The sequence below is a fragment of the Neopsephotus bourkii genome, unplaced genomic scaffold (genome assembly GCF_033783945.1).
Source record: "Neopsephotus bourkii isolate Nb327-2 ecotype Australia unplaced genomic scaffold, CSIRO-AGI_Nbou_v1 NB_1154, whole genome shotgun sequence".
Taxonomy (NCBI): Eukaryota; Metazoa; Chordata; class Aves; order Psittaciformes; family Psittacidae; genus Neopsephotus; species Neopsephotus bourkii.
This window is the reverse complement of record NW_026901640.1, coordinates 3,499,714-3,523,030: the sequence shown is the minus strand read 5'-3', so window position 1 is coordinate 3,523,030 and position 23,317 is coordinate 3,499,714. Positions and strand designations below refer to the sequence as shown.

Below are 23,317 nucleotides of genomic sequence, written 5' to 3'. Positions count from 1 at the left end.
ACTTGAATCATTTTAAAAGACCAAAGCTCTGGAGAGTCTCCCTAGAGCTTTTTTTTCCACCCTTTTCAGTTAATGGACACCTAAACTGTTTTCACATATCAAACTCCACTTCCATTGAAGTTGCCCAGGGACACTCAGGGGGTCCATGAACCACAAGCTGAAACCACTGCTTGAGTTAAAAATAAAGATCCCAAGCAGCACTCTCCCTATTTAGCAGTCCCTGAATTTACTTCTCTTAAAGTAAAATCTTTAAGCAAAATGAAGTCTCTCAGCTCCAATTCTTTCTCCCTTTCATCTCTTCCTCTGACTCAAGAGTCTGTGGTTTCCTGGACCCTGTGAGCCCATCAGGTTCAATAGCTGAAGTGTTGATCTGCTCCAGGATACCAGAGAGCGAATGTTCTGCCTTCTGGCAGAGATTTTGTCAGCTCACTCTTAAAAGCAGAATGGAACAATCTGACTTCCTGACCTTTAGAGACTTCTGCAGTCTCCAGTTTCTTCAATGTGCCTCTTCTACAGCAGAGGCTATGGTGCCTTTTTCTACCCTGTTTCTTTCAAAGAAACCACTTTGATATTGTTGCACTTGCAAATGATGAACAATTTGAAGATACTCGCTGTAATTAGGAAGAAAATACTCTGCATTCAACACCATACACACATTAATTATACCAGATCTGATTAAGTCTCTTAAGTAGCATCCCTTCAGAGATGCTTGCCTCAACCATACCGCACATACTCCAGTGATGAACATAACCTGCCCGGAGCACTAAACTGAAATACCCTATTAATATGATGCAAGTTAATGAAATTAATCCTTCACTTGAGAAGCTGTGGCTATTAATGAAGTTTAGCTCTCCTCATGATTAAAATGCTGCACCATGTTATGCATTGTTTACTAATCTTTAAGTGCTGGAAACAGTTGTAACCAGGAAGCCCACAGTCTATTTTCAACAGGGGTAATCTTGGTCTGTGCTTTAGACAATAAGATTATTTTTGTTTGCTGGCTGCAAGGGTACAGATGCAGCAGCAGTTTAGGTGTATTTCTCCCTTTTCTTAAAAACACTATTTTGACAGAAGTTTCTGCTATTTTTGAAACATATCTACATAGAAAGATAGAATTCATAAAATGTGTTCCACTGCAAGCAGTACATTTTGTTAATAGGTTTTGCCTTGAAGGAAGAGTCAGATTTTTAGGACTTTTGCAGATCCATTAATAAATCTCTTTCAATTCCTTTACCTGTATAACAATAAGTTGAACTAAAACTTTGCTATTTCTTTTTCTCACTCTGCAAAGTTAAGGCAATTCCCTCACATACAGTAAGGGAACCCACTCGTCCTTTCTGCAAATACAGTGTCTCCCCCATCATATGTGAAATACCTTCAGAAATGTGCATTAGTCAGTATACAGCACAATTATAATTTCCCTATGCTTGGCACAGTGGTCAAGCCCACTCCAAGTCTTGGAGGTGTAATAAAGTTCCAGGACTAATCCAAAGCTTTAAGCAGAAACAAGGCTATAATGATGCTTGCACAGTCCCTACTGGCTAGTACCTTGCTGAGCCGAGATTCAAAGGCGAGTGATGTGGAAGACTTGGACGTCTTCATTCCTGTTGTGGTGGTGGAAAGAGATTTTCCTCTCTCAGCCCCATGACTCCCTGGCTTTGCCACTGGACTCCAAGGCTTGGCAGCACTCTTCATGTTCTCCTCAAATAACTCAGTCTACAGACCTAAAAAAATATAAAAAAATAGAAATTATATACATATGTACACACATCAGAAATATGAACTGTCTTTGTATCATCTGAAAGAGAGCAGAGAGATCTGGCATCATTTTAAAGGTCTGAAAAGGCAGTGCTAAACTTTATTCCCTCTTATACACATCAAACCCTCAGAGCAGGCTGCAGCCACTTATATTTTTCATACTGACTGGTAACACGAAGCACTGCAGAAGGAACACTGACTTTTGTTAGGACTCTGCAAGTCAGAGACCTCCATCAGGCACTGCAGAGCACCTCTGAATGCTGAAGCACAATCAAAGAGAAACTGAGAACAGTGAAGTCCATCACACTTGAAGACAATCTTGGGATAAAAAGAAAGCTATTTCTCTTACTTGACAGATCCAGCATCTTCAACTGAAATAATACTTACTTTACAAGTCACATGAGAAGCAAGTTTCCTAAGTTGTATGGAAAATTATATCTTTAACTTATCAGTTTTCCAGAGAAACAGCAGTTGGTGTTGCCACAGTGATAAAACGATGTTTCACAATACCAAGGTTTACAAAACATGGTAAAAACATAAAATCACTTCCCTGCAAACAAAAATGCAGATCCACTATTCCTCAGAGATAAGCTTATGCAAGGAAGAAATCCTGCCAGGAATCAGCAAATACACATGAATTCCTTTTTTTGGATACAGCTGAACAAATTTAGTCTGCCAGCAAGAACAACTAGTCTGTTTCTTTCAGGACGTAGAAAGCTGCCAATTCAATAGCAAGCTCCAATCTGGTAGACCTAAAGCCATAAATTCTCCCCAGCCATTGCCCCATCCAAACTAGGAGCAGAATAAAGTGGTTAGTTGGAGGTTTTTTTCTTTATAGCCCCACCAGGCTGCTGAGCTGGGAGCAGAAGGGAGGGGACATTGCCTGATAGCTCCTACCCTCCCCCTCTACATGAGCAACATTCTTCTTCTGCAGCTTCGTTTTCCAAAATAGACACAGGATGTAGCTAAGCATCAGCCTTGTGTAGGCAGAGGCCAACTTCTCTTGCCTGTTAGAAAGGTAACCAAAAGACCTACAGAGATCAGCCCTGTGTCTCAGCAAGGGGAATGTGCTTGCACTAAGTTAATCACACAGGAGTCCAGCAGGGCCAGTGTGAACTTGGACAACACCACTGACAGAGCTGCTAAAACTATTTATTCCTGGCTGAGTGAATAGAAGAGCTTAGGTGACCTTGTCTATCTCATGACTTGCTTTATACTTTCTTTCACATTCATGAATAAGAACACTCACTGGACTCATGGGAAACAAACCTGCTTGGGGCCAAGTCACATTTGACACTGACAGCACCTTCCAGGTGCCACCATGGTCTATTAAGGAGTGTTCTGCTGCACAGAAGCAGAAGGGAATGTCAAGTGCTCTGCCAGTGTCTTACAGAGAACAAAGCCAGCAAGTGACATTCCCTCTATTTATCCTTGGTGCCTCTTGCAGGGAGGGCTGTCTACTTCCTCCACAGCTCCAACCTATCATAAGTTAGTAGGTATTATTATTACTAAATATAGTCATTACTCCATTAAAATTCTTAACACATACAGTGTGGAGCCATCAACTGATCTCATTAGAGGAGGAAGAGGAGTCTTTGTTAATGATTATGCTGATCACTTGGCTCCTTTTTCATGTATCCTGACAGATACATAAGCTATATTACAATACATAATAATGTTTAGCATTCCCACAGTTCACGATCTTCCTTAGCAAGCTTCAGTGCTTCACATTATTTTAAAGCCTAGGCCAATAGGCATTCCATTCACTGCATTTATATGGGTGAACAAGCAATTGCACATGCAAACTATCTCCCTGATTACATCTGCAAATTATGCAGATTTGGGGGTTTGTAGATCCAGTGGTTGCACATGCATCTTGCTTTATTATACCCTCTGGATTTCTTCATAACTGTACCTCAGACTTTCCTGCCTTAAGCTGTACAGATGCTTTCTTGATATCCCAAAGAATTTAAGTTTGAGTCATCCATGGCATTTTAAAGTTGTAGTGGAGCAAGATGCTCATTAGACCCTGATGTTAAAAGTAAGAGCTACTTAGAAAGAACAAACCACAACTTCAGAAATCCAGCCAGTAGCCTCAGGCAAAATGGCTTTTTCATGTAATGATAGCTGAGTTATGTGCCATGTGGAGTTAATATTTTACTACATCAAGCAGATGAAGCTAAAATTGGGTATATTTGGATGTATTAGTGTTTATTAGTTCTCTGTATTTATATGGAAATCAGCATTTGTAAAAGAGGGAGGTGAGGCTTCTGATGTATTGGGCTACCCTGAATCTGCCTTGTAGATAGAGATTTTGGTCTCTGAAGTGGGATCCCAATACTTTCCACAAGCCTTATATGTACTTCAAGGAATAAGGTTGCAAATATCTTAAGCTGCTTTCATTCCTAGGTAAGTGACACAAATTTGAGTTATTAGAAGTGCTGTTTCAGGAGAAGTACTAAATAAAACTGCTTCCCCAAAAAAGGAGTAAAAAACCAAAATCTTGCTGTTCTTTGATGAGAACAGGAAATCCATTCTCGGAGTCAACATCAGCTTTTCCATTCCTCCAAATTCAATTACTGCATTACAGGAAAACAAACAAAAGTCTTATGGAAGATTTGGGCAGCTGGGACAATAAGAAACGCAGAAGTTCAGTATCATGAAATGGCTCATGGATTGAGTTTGGTAGGTAGCAGATTGTAATAGGTTGTATTAAACCCATTATATATAGGTTTTGTCTGCTTGTCTTAAACACACCACTTTTTCCACAGATGAACAGTTAAAAGCTAACATAATTCTAAACTGGTAAGGAAAGAAAAGGACATCTTTGAAGATGCTCAGGATGAGACACCCAAATTCACCCTATTCCAAATCTTAACACTAGGCAGCAGCTTGTCAGAGCAGTGCAGTAACTAGAAAACAGCCTCTACTTCCTCAATGTGATTTTCAGGGCAAGGTTGGCAACAGTAACTGGCGGAGACCATGCTTCTGAGCGAGCAGAAAATGACTTTGAAAGCAGCCAGTCATAGTCATGAACTATCCTTGAATAAGAGCTTGGGAATGGGATCAACTTATCACAGCTGAACGGATCTTGGAAGAATGAATCTTTCAAGTCTTTCACAAAGGGAGTACATACCTACTCATGTTCAACACCATTTTGAACACAGCTTTCCAAGCCTTGTTTACCTTTCTTCTGCCACGAGATAACAACGCCCAGTGGTTTAGAATACATGGATAAAGACACTGTACTACATTTTAGCTAAATATCACCATTTCATTCTGAAAGGACCCCAGAGAGATGATGACTTGATCTCTAGGCTACCCAGAGAGAGAGATCTCAGAAGCAGCTTTCCACAGGAGATGCAGCCAAGCTGCTTTTGCAAATACAATGACAAAAATCGCTAGTTTTACGCCCATTATGCCTCAGTACATTTCAGATGAGATACTTCTGCTCACTTTCCTGGAAGATGACTCACTTTAAGCAACGCCTGAAGCTCTATGATTCCGCTTTTCATTTCTTCACATTTCACAGGGAACTTTGCTTGGAAAGCAAACAGAATACCAGCAGCCCACGATTCAGTCTTTCCTTCGGCATCAGCCTGAGCAGGTCACTAGTGGGCCACAGTTAAATCTCTGTAGATGCCCTGCATGGAATTGTACTCTGAAAACATGTAGAAACTGAAGATAAGCAGCGGCTCTCTATGCTGAGATAAATAAGGGTTTGTACCAACAATCTGTTGCTTCAGCAAAGCCAGCTCTATCACCAGTCACTTCCAAACTGCAGCGGTTTTAAAAACAAGGAAAAACCCCAAATCTTTTACCCTTACAAGTGCTGGTGTCTGAACATCACCTCCACTGAAACAGAAGAGAATCAGAGAGTTTACAAAAATTGTAAAGCTGGTCCTGACAGAGCTTTTGCTCTCAGTAATCCTCCGAATTCCCTGCAGGCACCAGCCTTTAAGAATTCAGGCCATGCTTTATAGCTCATCCTTTCCCACTGGTGTGCTTAAAGGGCATTTGGATAATTCAATGTGGACTATTTGGGCAGCTGTCACAAGTTCCACACTGGAAAGACAGTCCATTTTACTTGAAATTTTACCAATTTATTCAAGATTGAGTAGACATTGCTTATAAGCCAGTCTACATGCATTTATTAATAGAAGGTCTTTAGAACAGTCTAGAATTATTCCCATTTTCTAGCTAGAAAAACTGGATTAAGAATTCATCCCAACTCTCCCAGTCAGCATCAGCAGAAACAATGCGAGGCCTCTTGTATCTGAAGGTTTGGCTATTCATCAAAGGACAAAATTCACCCGTCCTGTAGTACAAACTCCTAGGAAGCACATTCTGCTGACTATTAAAGGCTATTTTACTCTGAATAAGTAAAAAGATAGGTTGATTTGAGTGATGACAAGCAATATTATTTTACAGTCAAGAAACTTGGCAGCTACACTAGTAAGTACATAAAAATTATAAGCATATCTGCAGCAATGAATTCACACAGGAAAATCCCCAGTGGGGGGCTACAGATACAAGTTATCTGTACCCCACGTGCTTTACATGACTTAAGTTCTGGTGCTCATATCTGTGTGTAACGCTACTTGCTCAACAGGACAGGTAAATTAAAGCAGAGTCATTCAAGTTGCTTTGGGAAAATGAATGAAATAAGGAATTATGAAAATTCATTAGATCTGAAGAGCCATGTACCAGATGGCAGGTTCATTGAGACCTGTGAATGCCCAGCAGTTCTGGAAAAGGAGGTCAGCAATACCAGCTTTGCAGACAGCACTCTCCAAGGACACACGTCTGTGACTTTGGTGGGTTAAAACCCACAGTCCCCAGTGCCACCTTCCTGTAATTTGGTTACTTTTCATTACATCAAAAGGTCAGACTATTCCAGAGCCTTTATTACACATCAAAGCACAATTTTCTTCTGTTGTGGTTTAAGCATCTAAAATCTGCATCATACTTGTACTATTTTCCTTCTAACCTAATCTATCTCTGCTATTTTCAGACAAACTAGCAACTGGAACATAGAAATATCTAACAAGTTCAGTAAGCTGTAAAGGATTTTCTGGCAGCATGTAGGAAGCTGTATGGCAGGATAGCCAGCTAGGCTAAAATAGAATTCCCTTCTGCCTTCCACATCAATTCAATTTAAGCTACAATTTTTTGGGCTTGACAGATGCTTCCATTTGACTCATCTTGATTTCTTAGCAGATAGCAGGAATCAAGCCAGGGTCACAAACCAGGGAAGCTGATAGTTCAATACAGTAACTGGTAACTTCGATATAGATGGCAGATAAAAACCTCTTTGGAAATAAGAGCTGGCTAACAGTTAAAATTGAACTGTCTACTCTTTTGGTCACCTTCAGTACCTTAGAATCATAGAATCACAGACTGGTTTGGGTTGGAAAGGACATCAAGATCATCTAGTTACAGCCGCCTTCCCTGAGCAGGGACACCACACTAGAGCGTGCCACCCAAGGCCCCGTCCAACCTGGCTTTGAACACTGCCAGGGCTTTGTCTCCTTAGGCATCTGCTCCTTCCAGCTCAGTGTGTTGTATTTCTGTATTTAACATACCCATCTTCTCTTTTCTCTAGTTTGTTATGTTGGGTTTAGTGTCTTTGAGGCTCTCAGTACAACCTTTCTCCATTATTCCTCCACATAGAGACACTTCCCGGACTTTTTGCTGGTACAAAGCTTAGCTTTTGTTAGAATTGGATTAAAGAGCCAATAACTACAAAAAAATCCCAACCCAGTCACAAGCCAGAGCACCTCCTTCCCCCAAAACACATCTCAAAGGAACAGACAAGCTATGTCCATTTCCCCACACCTCATCTCTAAGACTTTTGATTTTGCTGCCCAAAAAGTATTCCTTATAAACCTGACCCTAAACACTGAGCAGCAGCTTCTCCTGGTCTCCCTCAGCAGACTTCCTTTCCAGTCTCATTTGCAGCTGAATTTTCATGTTTTGCTGGTAGAGTACCAGGAGACATCACTTGGAAGTTTTCATGCCCAAACTGCATGCTGCAGCAGGACAAACTCTGCAGGGTTTGTACACGCCCCAAGCAAAGGTGGTTTGAGTATAAGTTTTTAACTTTCAGGAGCAGAGAAAAACATACTATAATAACACCGCAGTTATAGACTCCAGGTGCTTTTGCACGTGATTAAAAGTATTGATAGTTTAGATATAAAACAAATACACAGACATCAAGGCACATACATGCCCATTGTCACCCAACTAATCATTGGGAAAGTGTAAAACAAAATACCAGTCCCAAAATTTAACCATCAGTAGCTCTGATATCGCTTCAGAGTCGCATCTTCAAAACCCTCATTTTGCTAAGGTTGCCTGAAGATTGTATCCTCATACAAAAATTACTCTTTTGGGTTGCAGTTTGGTTTGTTTTGTTTAACTGCTCTTCTGTGGGACTCAAAAAAACCCTAGAAGAGCACTTTCAATGTGGCATCAGATGAGAATTTCCTTTGCAGGGCACATGTCTCCCTCCCTCTGCAATATGAGCAACTTCAGCAAGAGCCGGTTCCTTTCCCATCATGGCATCAGATGGAAATCCACAGACAATGGAAAATCCATTAGCTCTCCTAAAGACAAAAGTTACTTTATCTGTGATTACAGTGGCACCACAAAAATGATGCTGTCTCTTAAGGCATTTCTTGCTTATTTCATAGAATCATAGAATAGTTAGGGTTGGAAAGGACCTAAGATCAATCAAGTTCCAAGTTCCTTAGTGTGTTCTTCATAACTCTCTAAAACTTATCAACTAGTATATAAATATACTGAGCAGTTACAAGGATGTCTAAACTAGATAAGAAATGGCCCAGGTGAGGACAGCTCCAGCCAGCCACAGATGACAGGTTTCTGGCCACCAACTCAGCTTCCAAAAACCAACCCAAGACTGTCAGAGTCCATGTCAGCAACTGCAAAACTCCATGTCTCAACATCACTCAAAATAAAATCCTCTTCCCGCAGCAACCATTAGAGTCACTGATGACTTTTCCAGGCATGGACATGAGAGCACTGCAAAACCTCTTGCTCATCCTCCTCCACAGAAGTTCTCCCTGGAGTTTTGCATTTGTCAACCTTTAATTCTTAGTTAGATCTCATGAAAAAAGATTCAGAAGTTGCAACCAAATCCTCATGTGTGCATGTGGACAAAGGATTTATTTAGCTGTGTTTCTCTTGTCTGTGTTCAGTATTACTGGCCATTTATGACAGGAAAATACAGCTATTTTACTACTGTAGATTGAATACCCAGAACTGTCATCCAGCAGTGACTGATGCTTGAAAATGGAGCCCAAGCTGTATTTCTAAATGTCTGGGAACATGTTCCTCCTGTAATTTAAATTGTACTGTTAGTCTCCTCCTCTTTCCTCACCCTGATTATCTAACCAGTCACAACTACACACTTCCAAAGAGAGACTACTAAACAACATGGGGGTAAGGAAAAAAATCCCAACCTATCTGTAACTTTCTGTTCATTAGCCCTCCAGAAGCACAGTGGCAACTACCAGCTGGATGGTGGGATACCTGAAGAAGCCCACATGTCATTCAGTGATGCATGCACAGGCACAGCTGTATGCTGGCTATCCATACACAGCACACCCTGCTTCTCTGGTTTAAGTAGATGCATTCTCTTGGTAAGGTTGAAAGGCCAAAAGAGTGATATGATCTTTCACTACCTTCAGGGCAAAGAGTTAAATGGGGCAATTACTGACAGATGCACACAAGCAAAAGGACAATCTGAAGGGCAGGGTGGCAACATCCATTTGTAAGAAGAGACAGACAGAGGCAGCACACAGAATCATAGAATAGTTAGGGTTGGAAATGATCTTAAGATCATCTAGTTCCAACCCCCCTGCCATGACACATTGTCATACACAAGCATGTAGTGGCAGAATGTACACACAGAGGTTACGCAATAAACGACAGATTTTATTAAATCACATCAAAACTACGTCCAGGAAGTGATTTCACACTACAGAGTTTGGAGGATGCATTTTTAGAAGTAGTAGTTCCCTCATTATTTCAATGTATGACAAATATATCAGTTCACATAAGTACTGACATCCCCCCTTTGGAGACAGAAGTCAAAGGAAAGATTCAGGAAAGGTAGAACTGCTGCACTGATTTCAAACTGCCTTTTTGAAGTTACAGCCATGTTATAATTGAAAAAAAAAAATAAAAGTAAAAAATAGGTCACTCTGGGCTTTCCCCACTATGACTGTGCCCTGAATAGATGGGTTTAATTTATGTTCAAGTATATTGCAAGTTGAGAACAAAATGGTTTAGAACCATTTCAAGGTAGCTACTGCTCATTAATTCAGGTTCTTTGAACTACTGTCCTGGTGAATACAGCACAAAGCAAGTGACACATATGGTTCACACTTCATGTTTTGCCAACCCACAAGGAAGAAAGAAAAGAAGGTTTCATTTTAGATACATAATTGCTAAAGAAATTAAGAATAATTACAAGTGGTTTGCCTGATAATTACCTGCCATTACATTCTCTAGCACAGAGGGTAGGTACACCTACAAGAGAGAAGGAATGACCATGTTTTCTGGAATGGCAGAGACACAACATGTAGCTACATGGGAATACTGACTTGTACAAGCACAGACTGATAGGTTCCCTTTCTCTGTCCCCTTGAAGTGCAAAGGGATGAGACTGCAGTCAATGCACTCATTTGGGATCCACTTGATTCTATCCTCAGGACCACCAGAGATTTATTGAACTACCTCAGGCATGTTATCTTCCTATGTCTTAGTTTTTCCATTTACAATTATCCACTAAATGGCATATTTATGAAGATATATTCATTCATGTGCCTTGGAAAGGAACCCCACAGAGGAAAGTAAAAATGAATTAAATCAACATCTGTCCTACAGCACACAAGGGAACAGCCTCAGATTGCCACATGCCAAGATGTTTCCCTGGCTCCCATTTTCCATCCATCACAAGGCAGAGAAATAGTCAAGATCTAGAAGTTATCCCTTGAGATAGTCATCTTCCATTAAAGTACAGAATAGATCACTCACTAAAGCTAACAGGGAACTTGTGAACATTTATCTGAGTGACTGTGAACTTCTAAGAGACAGGGTTCTTTGCAAAGATGAGGACATAACTCCAAAGCCACAGGAGAAACGAAAGGACTTCTGCATTTTAAAAATAGTCATATTGAACGGGAACAAAACAGATTCAGGCAACAGTATTGACAGTTATAATTGTGAGTTAAGGACCACTGATGGACTTAAACACCCACCTTGGTGGGCTACATAATAAAATTCAATTGTTTTAGAACAATTGCAGAAGCAAACTAGAAAGGGAAGGGGTAGTACACACATGTGCGCATGTTAGGATGAGGTATGCTTGTGTTATCTGTCAAAACTGCACGGAATACTGTAGTTCCACAAATCAAATACCCTCTCTCCTCCTGAGGTTAGAAGCAGAGAGCATTTTATAACTTGGAAAAGGTAGAAGAGGAACATGGAAAATGGCTCCTTTTGGAGATGAGACAGAAAGGGTTAACAGAGGACACCCAGAAGAACTTAGACTGAATACAAGAGAGGTAGAGAATCCCTGTTCTCAAACCAGTTCTACCAGTAACCCTCTATAGCTACACATACAGGACTTCACAACTTTGCCATATTACATGCCATATAAATTCTATTATTACTATTGTTATTATGACCAAGCTTCAGTCCAGGGTACAATTTTAAGGACAACTGTTAAACTGCTGTAATTAGAGTCCTGCTGACAATCTGAAGAGCTCTTTGCTGAAGTGCTTTAAGAGGACACCCATCTGGCATGCTCCCCAATGCTCTCACTGATCCCCTGCAGTGACACGAACTGCCAAACCTATGTGCTTAACAGCTTGGTCCTTTCTGCCCTTTGAGTGGACTACATGAACATGCAGTAGCAGAATAAAGTCTGCTCATGCTCCTGCTTCATGTAACTGTTGGAGAACAACCATAAATTGCCAGAAAAGAAAGCAGAAATAGGCACAGAAACAGCTTCAACCATTCTGTCACTACATCTACACAGCTGAGCAGAACAAAAATACAGTAGCCAGCTCTGACTCACATGGTAGCATTTTTTGTTATAATGGCTTTTACATTGTAAGGGCTTTTAGACCACCCCCAGCCCATTTTCAGCTAGCACAATTGTTTCCATTATACATTTGTTTTATGCAATTTAAAGTGAGATACTACTAAAAAAAGTAGTTGTTGAGTAAAGCAAGTCCATTCACTCTAAGAATACATTAGTGATCCTAGAACACATCTAAAGATAATACAGTTCCCACCTAAAAAAGTAAAAGATATTCAAATACTTACAGTAAAAGCTTGTCCTCTTTTCTGCATTAAAAAGAAAACTGTCTTCCACTAGCTTCTGACAGCATGTGCAAAACAGACTAAAAATTCAGGGCTTGAGTGCTTCCCTGAGAGGAAAACCACATTGCAGTGAGACAGAGCGCTGCTTGAGAAATGATTCACATACGGAAGCAAGCTGGCTTCACCAGCGCTTTGGCATTCAGCACACACACACATATGCACACTTGCTTACTCAGGGGAATGAGAAATATTATATTTTCATCAAAGCAAGGAGGATTTATGCAAGAAAGTCATTTGTAGCCCACCTCCAAAACACCAAGATGCTTCAATCTGTAAAGCAGACGAAGAGTTTCTTTCACTATCCCATCATCCCCAACAGCAAAACCGGACACTGGGCAGAGAGCATAAACCCCAAATAGTCTGCATGGTCCAATCAAGTAGCAACAAGCAGCACACAGCGTAGGAAGGGCAAGGAGGTGGCCACAGAAAGAAGGCTTTTTTTCAGAGGAAACCACAGAAGCAGCTTTCAGAAGCTTTTATATTCAACACTGGTAATGTCTCACCCCCAGTGTCAGCAATCACAGCCAGGACACCTTAGACATTTCACTTGCCTCCATCACTGCTTCAAAAGAGTGGGAAGGTATGTGTGTGCAGGGAAGGAAGATTCATTTAAAATAGAGGCTTTTACACCAGAAATAACTAGAATCAGTCCTGAGTTACTTCTCCTGAGCTGTCCCAACCCAATGGGCTTTTTGTTTGACTCCGTCCAGACAAGGGGCTGTTCACACTCCAGGGTCTCTGGCCCAAGACACTCAGGCTGTGGCTACAAATCGGGAATTCTCTCTCAAACCCCAGAGAAGGATCCTTTCCCAGCAGTGTGAACCTCATATATAAGCAGTGTTAATGCTACAATAATAACCTCATAATAGAGAGAGAGGGAAGATCCACAATATCAGCCTAAAGAGTTGCTGCATCTGAACAGTTCAACCTTACCACACCCCCTGGAACTCCTTACTCCAAGGTGCCAAAGGGTCTTAGAGGAAACTCATGTTATGCCAAGAGTAAATTTACATTTCAGTTCAGTGTTGGCATCACTACGGTTATTAAGACACAGGCTGAGTCCAAGCTGAATCCCTTCTAAAGGTTTTATATTTGGGATCCAGCTTCCTCGGGATGTTCTTCAGAGTGAGGAACTCCTGCCTTCAGATCTTAACACATCAGAACGAGAAAAAGACCACATGACTGTTATGTGGTAATGGTCTAAGCTTGGCGAGTCTCAAGTGTACATTAGCCATTCTGTGATTTTAAACAACTCGCATTTGGAGGGTTTGAGATTATTCACAGCTCAGAGAAGGTGGAATTACTTTGTCATTCATACTAACAAAGTTCTTGTAGATGCTGTGATCTACAGGCACTGTGTTTTTCCTGCCTGAGGAAGTGACACTACATTCAGTGCTGCATGCACAGGCAGTGAGGTCACTTGGGTACCCAGCAGAGGGACTGCAAGTCACTCCCTCTGCTTTGATTATGGACCATCTTCAAAGCCTGAAAAATACGGACCTGGAAGCAAATCACTGCAGGTCCCTGGACCCTGAACTCAAATGAGAGGGACCATCAGTTGCAAGGCACCTTGCTGAAAAGTTTCTTTGCCCAAAGAAAACACACACACACTTTCTGGACTGAACGACCCTGTCCCTTTGCCATTGCTGGTGGGGCTCAGTGGGAGAACAGCATTGTCAGCTCAATAGTTTTTCTTTCCCTCAGCCAAAAGAAAGAATGAACTGAAATGGAGTAGGGAGGGAAGATGAGCTACTACATTTCATTCACAAAGATATTTTAGCTTTGATAAATATAACTTGTCCAAAACCTAAAAATGAAAATGCTTGGACATAAGGAGACAGTCACAGCATTTACATGCTTCAGCTTTGGTAAACAGGCTGGAATAGTGGCATTCAATTTCCCCAAACCCAGCAAGACCAGACAGTACATTTGTTTATTTAGAGGTTTTCTGGGAGCACTTATTACTATAATTATATGATCTCTTTACTTAGACCAAAGAATTAATCAGCACAAAACCTTCTGAATTGAAAAATTGTCTGTTTAATGAACAAAGAGCCCAGAAACAGAGAGCTAAAAATGAGTTGGCCAGGCTCAAAGCAAGCCTGTGGCCTGTCCAGGGCTTTAACCATAACTACTTTCACACAGCCAGGATGAGAAAACAATTTCAAGTAGAGATATAAACTTATCTAAAGAATGTGCCAGGTTCTCACCCAGCTGGTAAGTTCGGTTGACAGACAGAATAACAGTGAGCATATTGCTTGCATGCTGCTCAATCCACCAGCTCCCACAGCTCTGCAACAAGGTATAAGAGAAAGAGAGCAAACCCCACTAATCAATACACCTTTAAAATACAGCATTTGAGGGATTTAAAGGCTTTATGTTGCAACCTACATTGCTCCTGCAATTTTACAAGAACAAATACAGATGAGACGCAACATAATGGCACAGGCAAAGAGCAGAATTTCCAGCTGCATAGCTCATTTGAGAGGCAAATGCACAGAGAGTGGGGAAAAAGGCTCACACAAGGAACAAGGTTTGAAATATCTTTGCATTTACAGATATTTATGCTATATTTAACTGCTTTTGTGCATGCAACAACCTTAATTACAGAGGAGAGAAATTCCATAAACAAGACTATTATGTCAATAACAACGTCTTCTTAAAGCAAGTCTCTAATTCAGTTACAAGGCTCAGAACATTACTGTCTGGAGTTATAAAACCAAAAGTAATTACAAAGGAAAGCCTGCCTCAGACAGTGGGTATTAGTGGAGTCAGGCCATGGCTTTGGGACATCGTTTACTCTGTGCTTTCTTCCTTTTTATACATAACTGCTACAAACTTCTTTACTTTCTCAGTCCCACTACAGATGTCAGGAAGTTGAAGCAGTGAGCGGACATTTGCAGAATGAATCATGGGGCACCACTTTCCATCTTGACAAAAACAACTGCTGTTCAGTTCACAAGATGATGCTGACCGAATGGGTGGATATAAAGAGTGAACTCAAACTATTGCCAAAAAGGCTCCACCAGGGAGACTTGGAGAACTCAGGTCTTTTCTCTCCTGTTCTTAAGGGGCTATTACACAGTATCCTGTTCCCACCCATATATACCTGAGGAGCTCAGTCTGTAGCTGCCAGCTTTGACCTTCAACTAGAGAAAATATTTGTTGCTAAAGAGACTAGAAGAATTCCATTTAGAAAGAGACAAATATGTTTTATGGAACATGGAGTGCTATAAGAGACCAGAAAAACAGCTTCCTCTGGTGCCTATTGCCAAATTTTCAGAAGACCAGACAACAACTTGAAAATTTCCAAGGGAACAGCCACTAAGTCAAAAATAGAATTAGGAAACTGCATGTTTCAAAAGTAAAAATCTGGAAGAGGTGCCAGCATTTCTCAGGATTTCTGTTATTCCCGAGTAGAACACTGAAGAGTTAAGAGATATCTAGCTACCAAAACAAAATACAACAACCAAACAGCCCACAGAAACAGGCAAAATGAGGAAGGAAATCTGTGGTGAAGGAATAGTCATTGTATTTCATGCAGTTAGAATAAAAGTCTCTGATCACTTTTGCACACTTTTATCCAAAGTTTATTTTCCTCTGCTGTTTTTGAATGTCTGCACTTTGGCATCAGAAACAGCAACAAAGCAAGGGCAGCTTTGTTGTAGTCACCCTTCAATTAAAAAATGCAGAGATCTGAATATGTAGAAAAGGCAATACTCAGTGCTCTTCTCTAAAAGGAAGAGATAAGACTTGCAGTGTTCTTAACTGAAAGCTTTTATTTCAATGACTAAATGAAAGACTTAAGCAAAAGGGAGTATCTTCATTCTTTATTATCCCCCCCTGTTATTTTTGGTTATATAGGTTATAATGTGGCACCATTAACAATTCATAGAGAATTACCATATTGAAGCAGAACAGCAAATTTTTACTACCTACACAGGCAAAATACTGGACAACCCTACTCAATCCTTTTGCTCATTGTCCAGGGGGATTGCATGCTGGAAAAGCCTGCATTTTATCCCCTAACGGGAAAGAAATTGCACCAGGCATCCATCACACACTAAGGAGCCCTGAACAGAAAGCCATTTCATTAAATTTTTGCTGATCACTGACAATGGAATGCTGTGCTGGAAAATTAAGGACTGGAGAAGATAAGTGGTGAAGGCTGCCTTAGAATCAAGAAGTCCCAGTAGGATGGTGGTGGAATGCCCCACTGCTTTGAACTTTCTGGTATGTTTCAGGGTGATGCAAATGAAAGACCTGAGTTGTCGGCTTTGTTTCAGAGGGACGTGCACTGGAACTGCTGACAGCCCCTGAATGGAAGCAGAACTGCAGGGTATGCCTAGATGCACACAGAGCAACATGGGGAGCCCAGCAGCAACAAGAACTAGAACAAATTAACAGAGACAGCTGATAGCACAAGGAGTTCACGTCCCAGGAGATGAACTAGCCCTCTAATGTAGATCAGGTTTTCAGAATAGGCTTGCTTCCTCACATAGAAATATCTCAGAGTTGTTAACCCCTGCATCTTTTACAGGTTTCTTGAACAGTATCACCTAATCATCGCAGTAACTTAACAGTTCATATAGTTTACAGGTAGGGAAACTAAGGCACCTAAATTACTGACAAAGTAGCTCAAGCTAGTACGGATCTACAATGTCCATCAGGTTTAGCTCCCATTTAGTAAGTCAGCAGTTTCGCAAGAGACATAGGCACCCAGAATCAGAGCATAAAAGTTTGCCTTTGGTAACATAAACCCAGAAAAAAGGGAGAATCTAAATTAAAGTTCAGCAATCCCTTGCTTCCAGACAGCTCGTATGAACAAACATGTTTGCTGCTGCTTAAACTTCTGAATCAATATAGCATACTTAAGAAATTTAACCATGCAGCTGGAATCTGAAGTACCCAGATCTTCCCAGTATTAACCACAGCGTTACAGAAACTACTAAGTTTCTGTAGTTACTATTAAGAAACATGCAGTGGTATAATGCAAGCAAATTCTAGTCTGAGATCTAGGTTCTGCTTTCAAGATTTCTTATGAGAATTATTTCCTTGGATTTCTTGGTTAGTAATTATAATTACTTCAGACTTTAAACCCTAGTCCAGATTTGGCACATAATAAAGATTACAACTAAAAATCAATTATGAGCCTTTTCAAGCTTAGTAAAGAGATCTTAGTATGTAAATCATGTTGCCTGTGAGGCAGGTGAGGACAAATATCAGCATTCATCAGCATGAACTCGTCCTCCAGACAGGCAGAACTCTTTCCATCACAGAGGAACACAGCACTTCTGGCTCTGTCCTGTTTGCTGTCCTCACACACAAAGCAAATGCAAATTGTATGCCTCCTCAAGGTCCATAAGCTCAGCCTCCCATTTTCTTGTACTAAACAGATACACTGAACAGCTGTTTACATGAACAGAAGCCTCCTTTGTGGAAACGTAGAAAGTCTAAATGCCACAAGCAGCAGGAGCAACTAATGAAATGGGAAAGAAAAAAAAAATAGGTGCTCAGCTTTCCAAGTTTCTGTAAAGGCAAGTGACAACTTAAAATCTCCAGCAGATATTAAAATGGGAGGGTAATGAAGCAAAAGAACAGATTGCATGAAAAGGAAATATCCTATGGAGTCTGTGACCTGTTTACCATAAATAAAGAAATGAAAGCAAAACAACACCCTGAGTTAGCACAAGGGACATTGATGAATGTGTCTTGCAGAGAAGCCTATAGATACACTGGTCATTACAGGCAAAAGAGGATGGATTGGCCAAGCAACAGTAACCTGGGAAAGAAAGCACATGTCACAGAAAGGGAAGATTAGGAAATCCAGGACAGCAGGAAAAGTCACTCTGGATATTGCCCTGCTAACACAGCGGCTGAAGGCCGAAAGCAAGAAAACTAGCAGTTTGGAAATACAGAGGAATGAGGAGAGAATACACAGGCCAGCTCAATGCTTTCTAGCCCGCAGTGAATCACCAGCAGCTCTGCCAGCTCATGTGGCAAGTGGAACATCACTATTTTTCATCCTTCATTAGAATTAATAAGTTCATTTGCTGACAGTATCAAAAGAAAGGCCAACTGTTGGCTCTGTCACAGAGAACAACATCCTTCTATTCCTGCAGGAACTTGCAGGTGAAAGCATAATCTCCAGGGAAAGCTTGGGGTGTCCCTGCTCATGTACCTGCCCTCTGCTCCAAGGACAGACTCCAGAACAAGCTATACTCCTTTCATTGTTATTAAAGATGAGAAATATGCTATTTTTTCCTCTTTGATTGCATGTGATCTCATTCAAACCTCATTGAATCTCATTGAGAACAACAACTTAAGCATTTTGCCCTGTTGTATCTTGGGGAGCTGGAAACCTTCTACCAGCAGGAAACTCTTACAGCAGTTACCATGGTAACACCGGTAATAGATATTTAAAGGCAGCTCACTCATAATCACATCTATCAGGTATCAGGAAGCTTTAGTAAGAAAAACACAAAGAGCTTGAAACCAGGGAACCAACCAGGCTTAGTGATGGTCTAAGTGGACAAGAAATGCATGGAGAGGGATCTGCTTATACAGCCATTTAGCTGGACACAAAGGACTCCTGTTCATATCTGAATGGCACTGAAGCCTGCAGAATAAACTATTTTTAGTCATTTTAAAATGAGTTCCAGAAGCCTTATTTCAGTAGCAGGAGGTCTATAAATCCTTTTAGAGCTGCCATTCGTATGGCTCATCCCACACTAGAAGCAGGCTGCTGGAAAATCCCCAGCCTACCGATGTCACCTGGAAGGGATTCCTTCCAACAGGTAAACAATGGTGGTAGCTGTAGAAAGCACTGCTCTCAGCACCCACCCCAATGGCCTGACATCAGGAAACTGATGTGGCTGCATTGCAGGAATGGGACTCCAACTCAGCTCCAAAGGGACTTTACCTCCCCATGTGGAGGGCTGGGTAGCCTAAAGAATAGTGTCATGCTACTGTTTAGAAGTTATTATGAAGTGAGGAAACCTGAATATGAATAAACATGAAGCTCACAGAGTTGAAGAAGTACCTTTGGTTATGTAAGTGTTGAATAATTTATCTCTTTAGGTTTTAGCCTGTAGCATTCCAGCCCATTGGAATCTAATGAAGAGAATCTGCAGAATTAGAGCCCTTAGATAAAAAGCTACATCACCAAGATGGCTAAGCCTATGTAAGAGTCATCACATTGAGATTTCCTTTCTCTTTTTGCTGCATATTTCCATGACAACTTTCCTCCAGTATCAACTTCTTTATATTGGAAAGGTCTCCCAAAAGAGAATTTAGGCTTCTATAGCAACAGCTAAAATCCCTGGGAGATGATGATGTCTGAACACTTCTACAGACTTCTTTTTTTTTTTTTTTTTAGCCCATGACTTACAAGTGCATTTCAAATTTCACAGGTGAAAACAGAAGTGTGTGTAATATTAAGGAAATTGTGAATAGCATAAGGAGCATGCTGAAGTGGCACAAGTACAAAGAAACCACCCTACATTCAAAACAGAATCGCACTTCGAGATATCAAACGTTAAAGAGAGCAGACAGGATCAAACACTCATCTTGAAAACCCCCATCCTGCTCCTTCTGAGGCACAAGGAATACGTCTGCTGATCCTAAAAGGAGACCTTATTGAAATGTCTCTCTGCAGTCTACCTTATATTGACTTAAAGAAAAAACATCTTGACAGTTAAGTCAGGATGCCTTTTCAATTTTAACTCCTACGTACCTGCCAGGTAGCTATAATCTGACCTTTTTTCAGTACTTCAGCTCTTTGCCATGACAGTGCCAGTATTCTCCAAAATGGAAAGCCTCACAACCTCAGCAAAAACACAGCTGCATTCTCAAACATATATTGGTTAAATTCATATAAGCTAAGGGAACTATAGAAGCAAGGTTTCTTCACTGAATTTAGGTGTATTTCACGAAGAACTTCTCCAATGCCCTAAAATATTTTAAATAAGAACAAACAAAACTAACATTACATTCACAATCTGGATGAGAAGTCAGAAGGCATCAAACATTATATAGATGAGAAGGCTACAGAATGGAAATACTAAGTGCTGCTGCCAGAATTGGAGTCCAGCAGGCCCCAGCACACTTCCTTTCCTACGCAAGAGAAAAGGCAACTGCGTAGCAGCCAGACTTTCTTCTGCTTGTGGTACAACTGAAAGCTTTCCCTTTGTTCATTAAAATACCTGTTGCTTTATGCTCTCTTCCTCTCATTCCCCAAGATCATCACAGTTCTGATAAGGGGGAAAAGGTGCAGATAGGTAGACATGAATGAAAAAAAAAAATGGATTGAATCTAATTACTGTTGACTTCCACCTTCACACACTTAAGAGCCTCTGGAACTGGCAGTTCTACAAAATAAAGTTAAGGACTATGAAAACTTTTTAATAGCAATGCCAAAAAATGACAGCCAAAGCCTATGCAAATCCTGGGAACTCTACAAGTAAGACATATGCAAAAACAGGATTTCAGACAAAACCCCCATTATTTCCAAGGTTTATCCTGTCTGCAGAATATTGAAGTGTGGGAGGAAGACTGAGTCACTGTAAAGTTCAAGTGAAACACAGTTATTTCACATCCCCATGTGCTGCCCTCTGCTGAAACAGACACAGCACACTGGAACATTGTGTATTGCAGGCAGAAGAAAAACTGATGATTATGTGCACTTAATGCTGTCATCACACAGGGAAGAGGCACATTCAAATGAAACAAAAATGTTTCATCTGGGACTAGGCAAAGTTAAAAATAACCTAAAGCTCTTACACTGGACTTAAACAGCTCCAAGAACAAAGCGGGATTTCAGGGACAGAGTTCAGACAGCAGGAGCCTGGTGAAGGAAGAGAATCAAATGTGTTGGCTACGCACATGCACAACAATGAAGGTTCACAGGTTTGTAAAGAAACAGCTGAAAGTTTCATTTGAATAACTTATTTATCAAATGATGTGTTGAACACTCCGATCCTCTCTCCAAGTCTTAATCCTCTGATTTCACTCACATGAAAAGTCTGCTTAGGTATGAGGTTATTCAAATACTCAAGCACATGTATTTATTCGTATGTAGAACACAGAACAGCAGAAATAAGAAAAGGATATAAAATACTTGAGGGGAGGAATATAACATATACATGTGTTTATAGATACGGATATTTATAAGTATTTTATGTAATTGTAGCTACACAATATTTCTTTATATCATCTTTACAAATTAATAGTAACCCAGCGTTTCCTCCAAAACCCAGGAATGCAGAAAAGAAAGTAAAAACAATATTCCAGCTATACTTGTAAACTCTTAGTGCTCAGACTCCAAATCCAACATATTTTTGTTTCCCTTTATGCCTTTGGAAAATAGGTTTTGCAGTGTGACTTCAAAATCAGCCCAACGAGGTTATTTTGGATCAAGGAGAAGATTGAAATCTGAAGTTCAGGGCTCCTTAGGGAGATCATCCTGCCAGCAACCCTCTGTGCTTTGTATAGAGACCGTTTCAGTAGATTTTAACTGAATGCTTTTCAATGGTTTCGACCTTAAAAAAATAGAAACCGAACGAACAAACAAAAATAGGAGTTAAAAGCAAGTGGAAAGGGAAGCGCAGTGGGCAGGTGGAGTCTGCTGGTCCTGCCAGTAGAGGGCAGTGGAATTCAAGAGGAAAGTTACTGGCAATGAACTTTGTGTAATGAAATTATTGGAAGTGGTAAAATCCATGGTTTTAAATTGTTGTTTGAACCTACCTGTCCAGTCCTGAACTAAGATACAAACAAGACAAAGCACGAAGGATAAAAACAAAGAAAAAGGATAACTTAGGGACCTCTAAAGGGTTGCGTTTCAGGAAGGTTTCAGGGTGTCTGGAAGAATTCATGGTTAAGGCATGGTTCGAAATATAATTATTAAATCTTTTAAGCAACTTTTAATTATTAAAACACTCTACTCCAAAGCATCCCATTGAAACCATCACAGCTGTTTCTCAGGAGTTTAAAAACCTACGGTAACTTTTAAGATTTAAATAGAAAAATAGCCAAAAAAGAAGTCAAGAAAGCAGGTTTTGAGTCATATCTATCTTAACTTGTGCCGAGCCAAACAGAAAATTGGTTTTAGTCTACAAGAACAAGAAAGTAAAACAGGCTGAGCAAAATGCTGCCCAAGCAAAGCACACCAAAGGTACTTTAATGCTCATGGCACCTGGTTTACCGAGGGTGAAAAAGCAACATTCCCCATCTCATTACCAAACAGAACCAACTTCCAAGAGCCAAGCTTTCCATATGATTTGACACAAGTTAAGTTTGCATTTGTGACAGAGAGACAGATGCTGGTTTTCTCTAAGCCCTTTTGAGATACACAAGTCCTAAAGTAAAATTGCGGCTTTACATCGGAGGCAGCTAGGGTTTCCTTAGAAAGGCACCGGCGGTGGCCTGATGCTCCAGCGTTTTCACCAAGCCTGGGTGAAACATATCCGAGCCCGGGCTATGGGCTGAGGTACCATGAGGCTCTTCAGCTCTCACCTCAGACGACGCCCGAAGGCTGTCCGGGCAAACCACGGGCTCCAGCCGCCCCACACCTACAGCCAGCAGCGCCTCAGGTGCCCTCATCCCGTCTGCTCAACGGACGTGGCTACAACCGACCTTCCCACCACGGACCTGTTGCCCCCCCAGACACCAGCGCAGCCGAAGTCTGTCAGGGGAGGACGGTGGGAGGACAGCACCGACACCGCGACAAACCACAGCTTCCCATCCCTCCCGGCACCTCAGCAGGGCAGAGGGACTCAGCCCAGCACTGAGGCAACTCAGCGTCCCCCAGCATAGGGCTGCCCTGGGAGAGGCCGCCGGCCTACCCCAGCGGGAACCGGAGCCCGAGCCGCGCTCACCTGCCGCTGCCGCCGCAGCTCTCGAAGATGCTCCGACAACCGGAGCCCTCACCTCACCTGCAGCGGCTGCATCGGCCGCCAGGGGGATGGCGCACGGCACGCCGGGTAATGTAGTCCTCCCAGCACCAAGGGACCAATCCCGTGAGAAGCCGCGCGACACGCCCATACCCGCCCGGTGCGTCGCGGCGCCTTTCGGGAGTTGTAGTTCTCCAGATGCTGTGCTGCCGGGGCCTCCCCGTAGAGGAACTACAACTCCCGTGAGCCTCCGC

The 23,317-nt window shown here is 41.4% G+C and overlaps 1 protein-coding gene across 5 annotated transcripts in view; it reads right to left on the bottom strand.

Annotated features, from left to right (window-relative positions):
• SPECC1 (sperm antigen with calponin homology and coiled-coil domains 1) overlaps positions 1-12,268 on the bottom strand; it is an 83,813-nt gene extending 71,545 nt beyond the window's left edge. For 3 of the 5 annotated variants that reach the window (XM_061363548.1, XM_061363549.1, XM_061363552.1), the window contains exons 1-2: positions 12,118-12,268; positions 1,549-1,724 (exon numbers count right to left, since the gene is read on the bottom strand). In XM_061363548.1, the coding sequence (XP_061219532.1) occupies positions 1,549-1,695 (147 nt within the window). In that variant the 5' untranslated portion in view covers positions 1,696-1,724; positions 12,118-12,268. Of the gene's footprint in view, positions 1-466; positions 612-1,548; positions 1,725-12,117 lie in introns of those variants that run through there. The other 2 variants (XM_061363545.1, XM_061363546.1) reach the window with 2 other exon arrangements.
• Between the last annotated feature and the right edge of the window lie 11,049 nt (positions 12,269-23,317).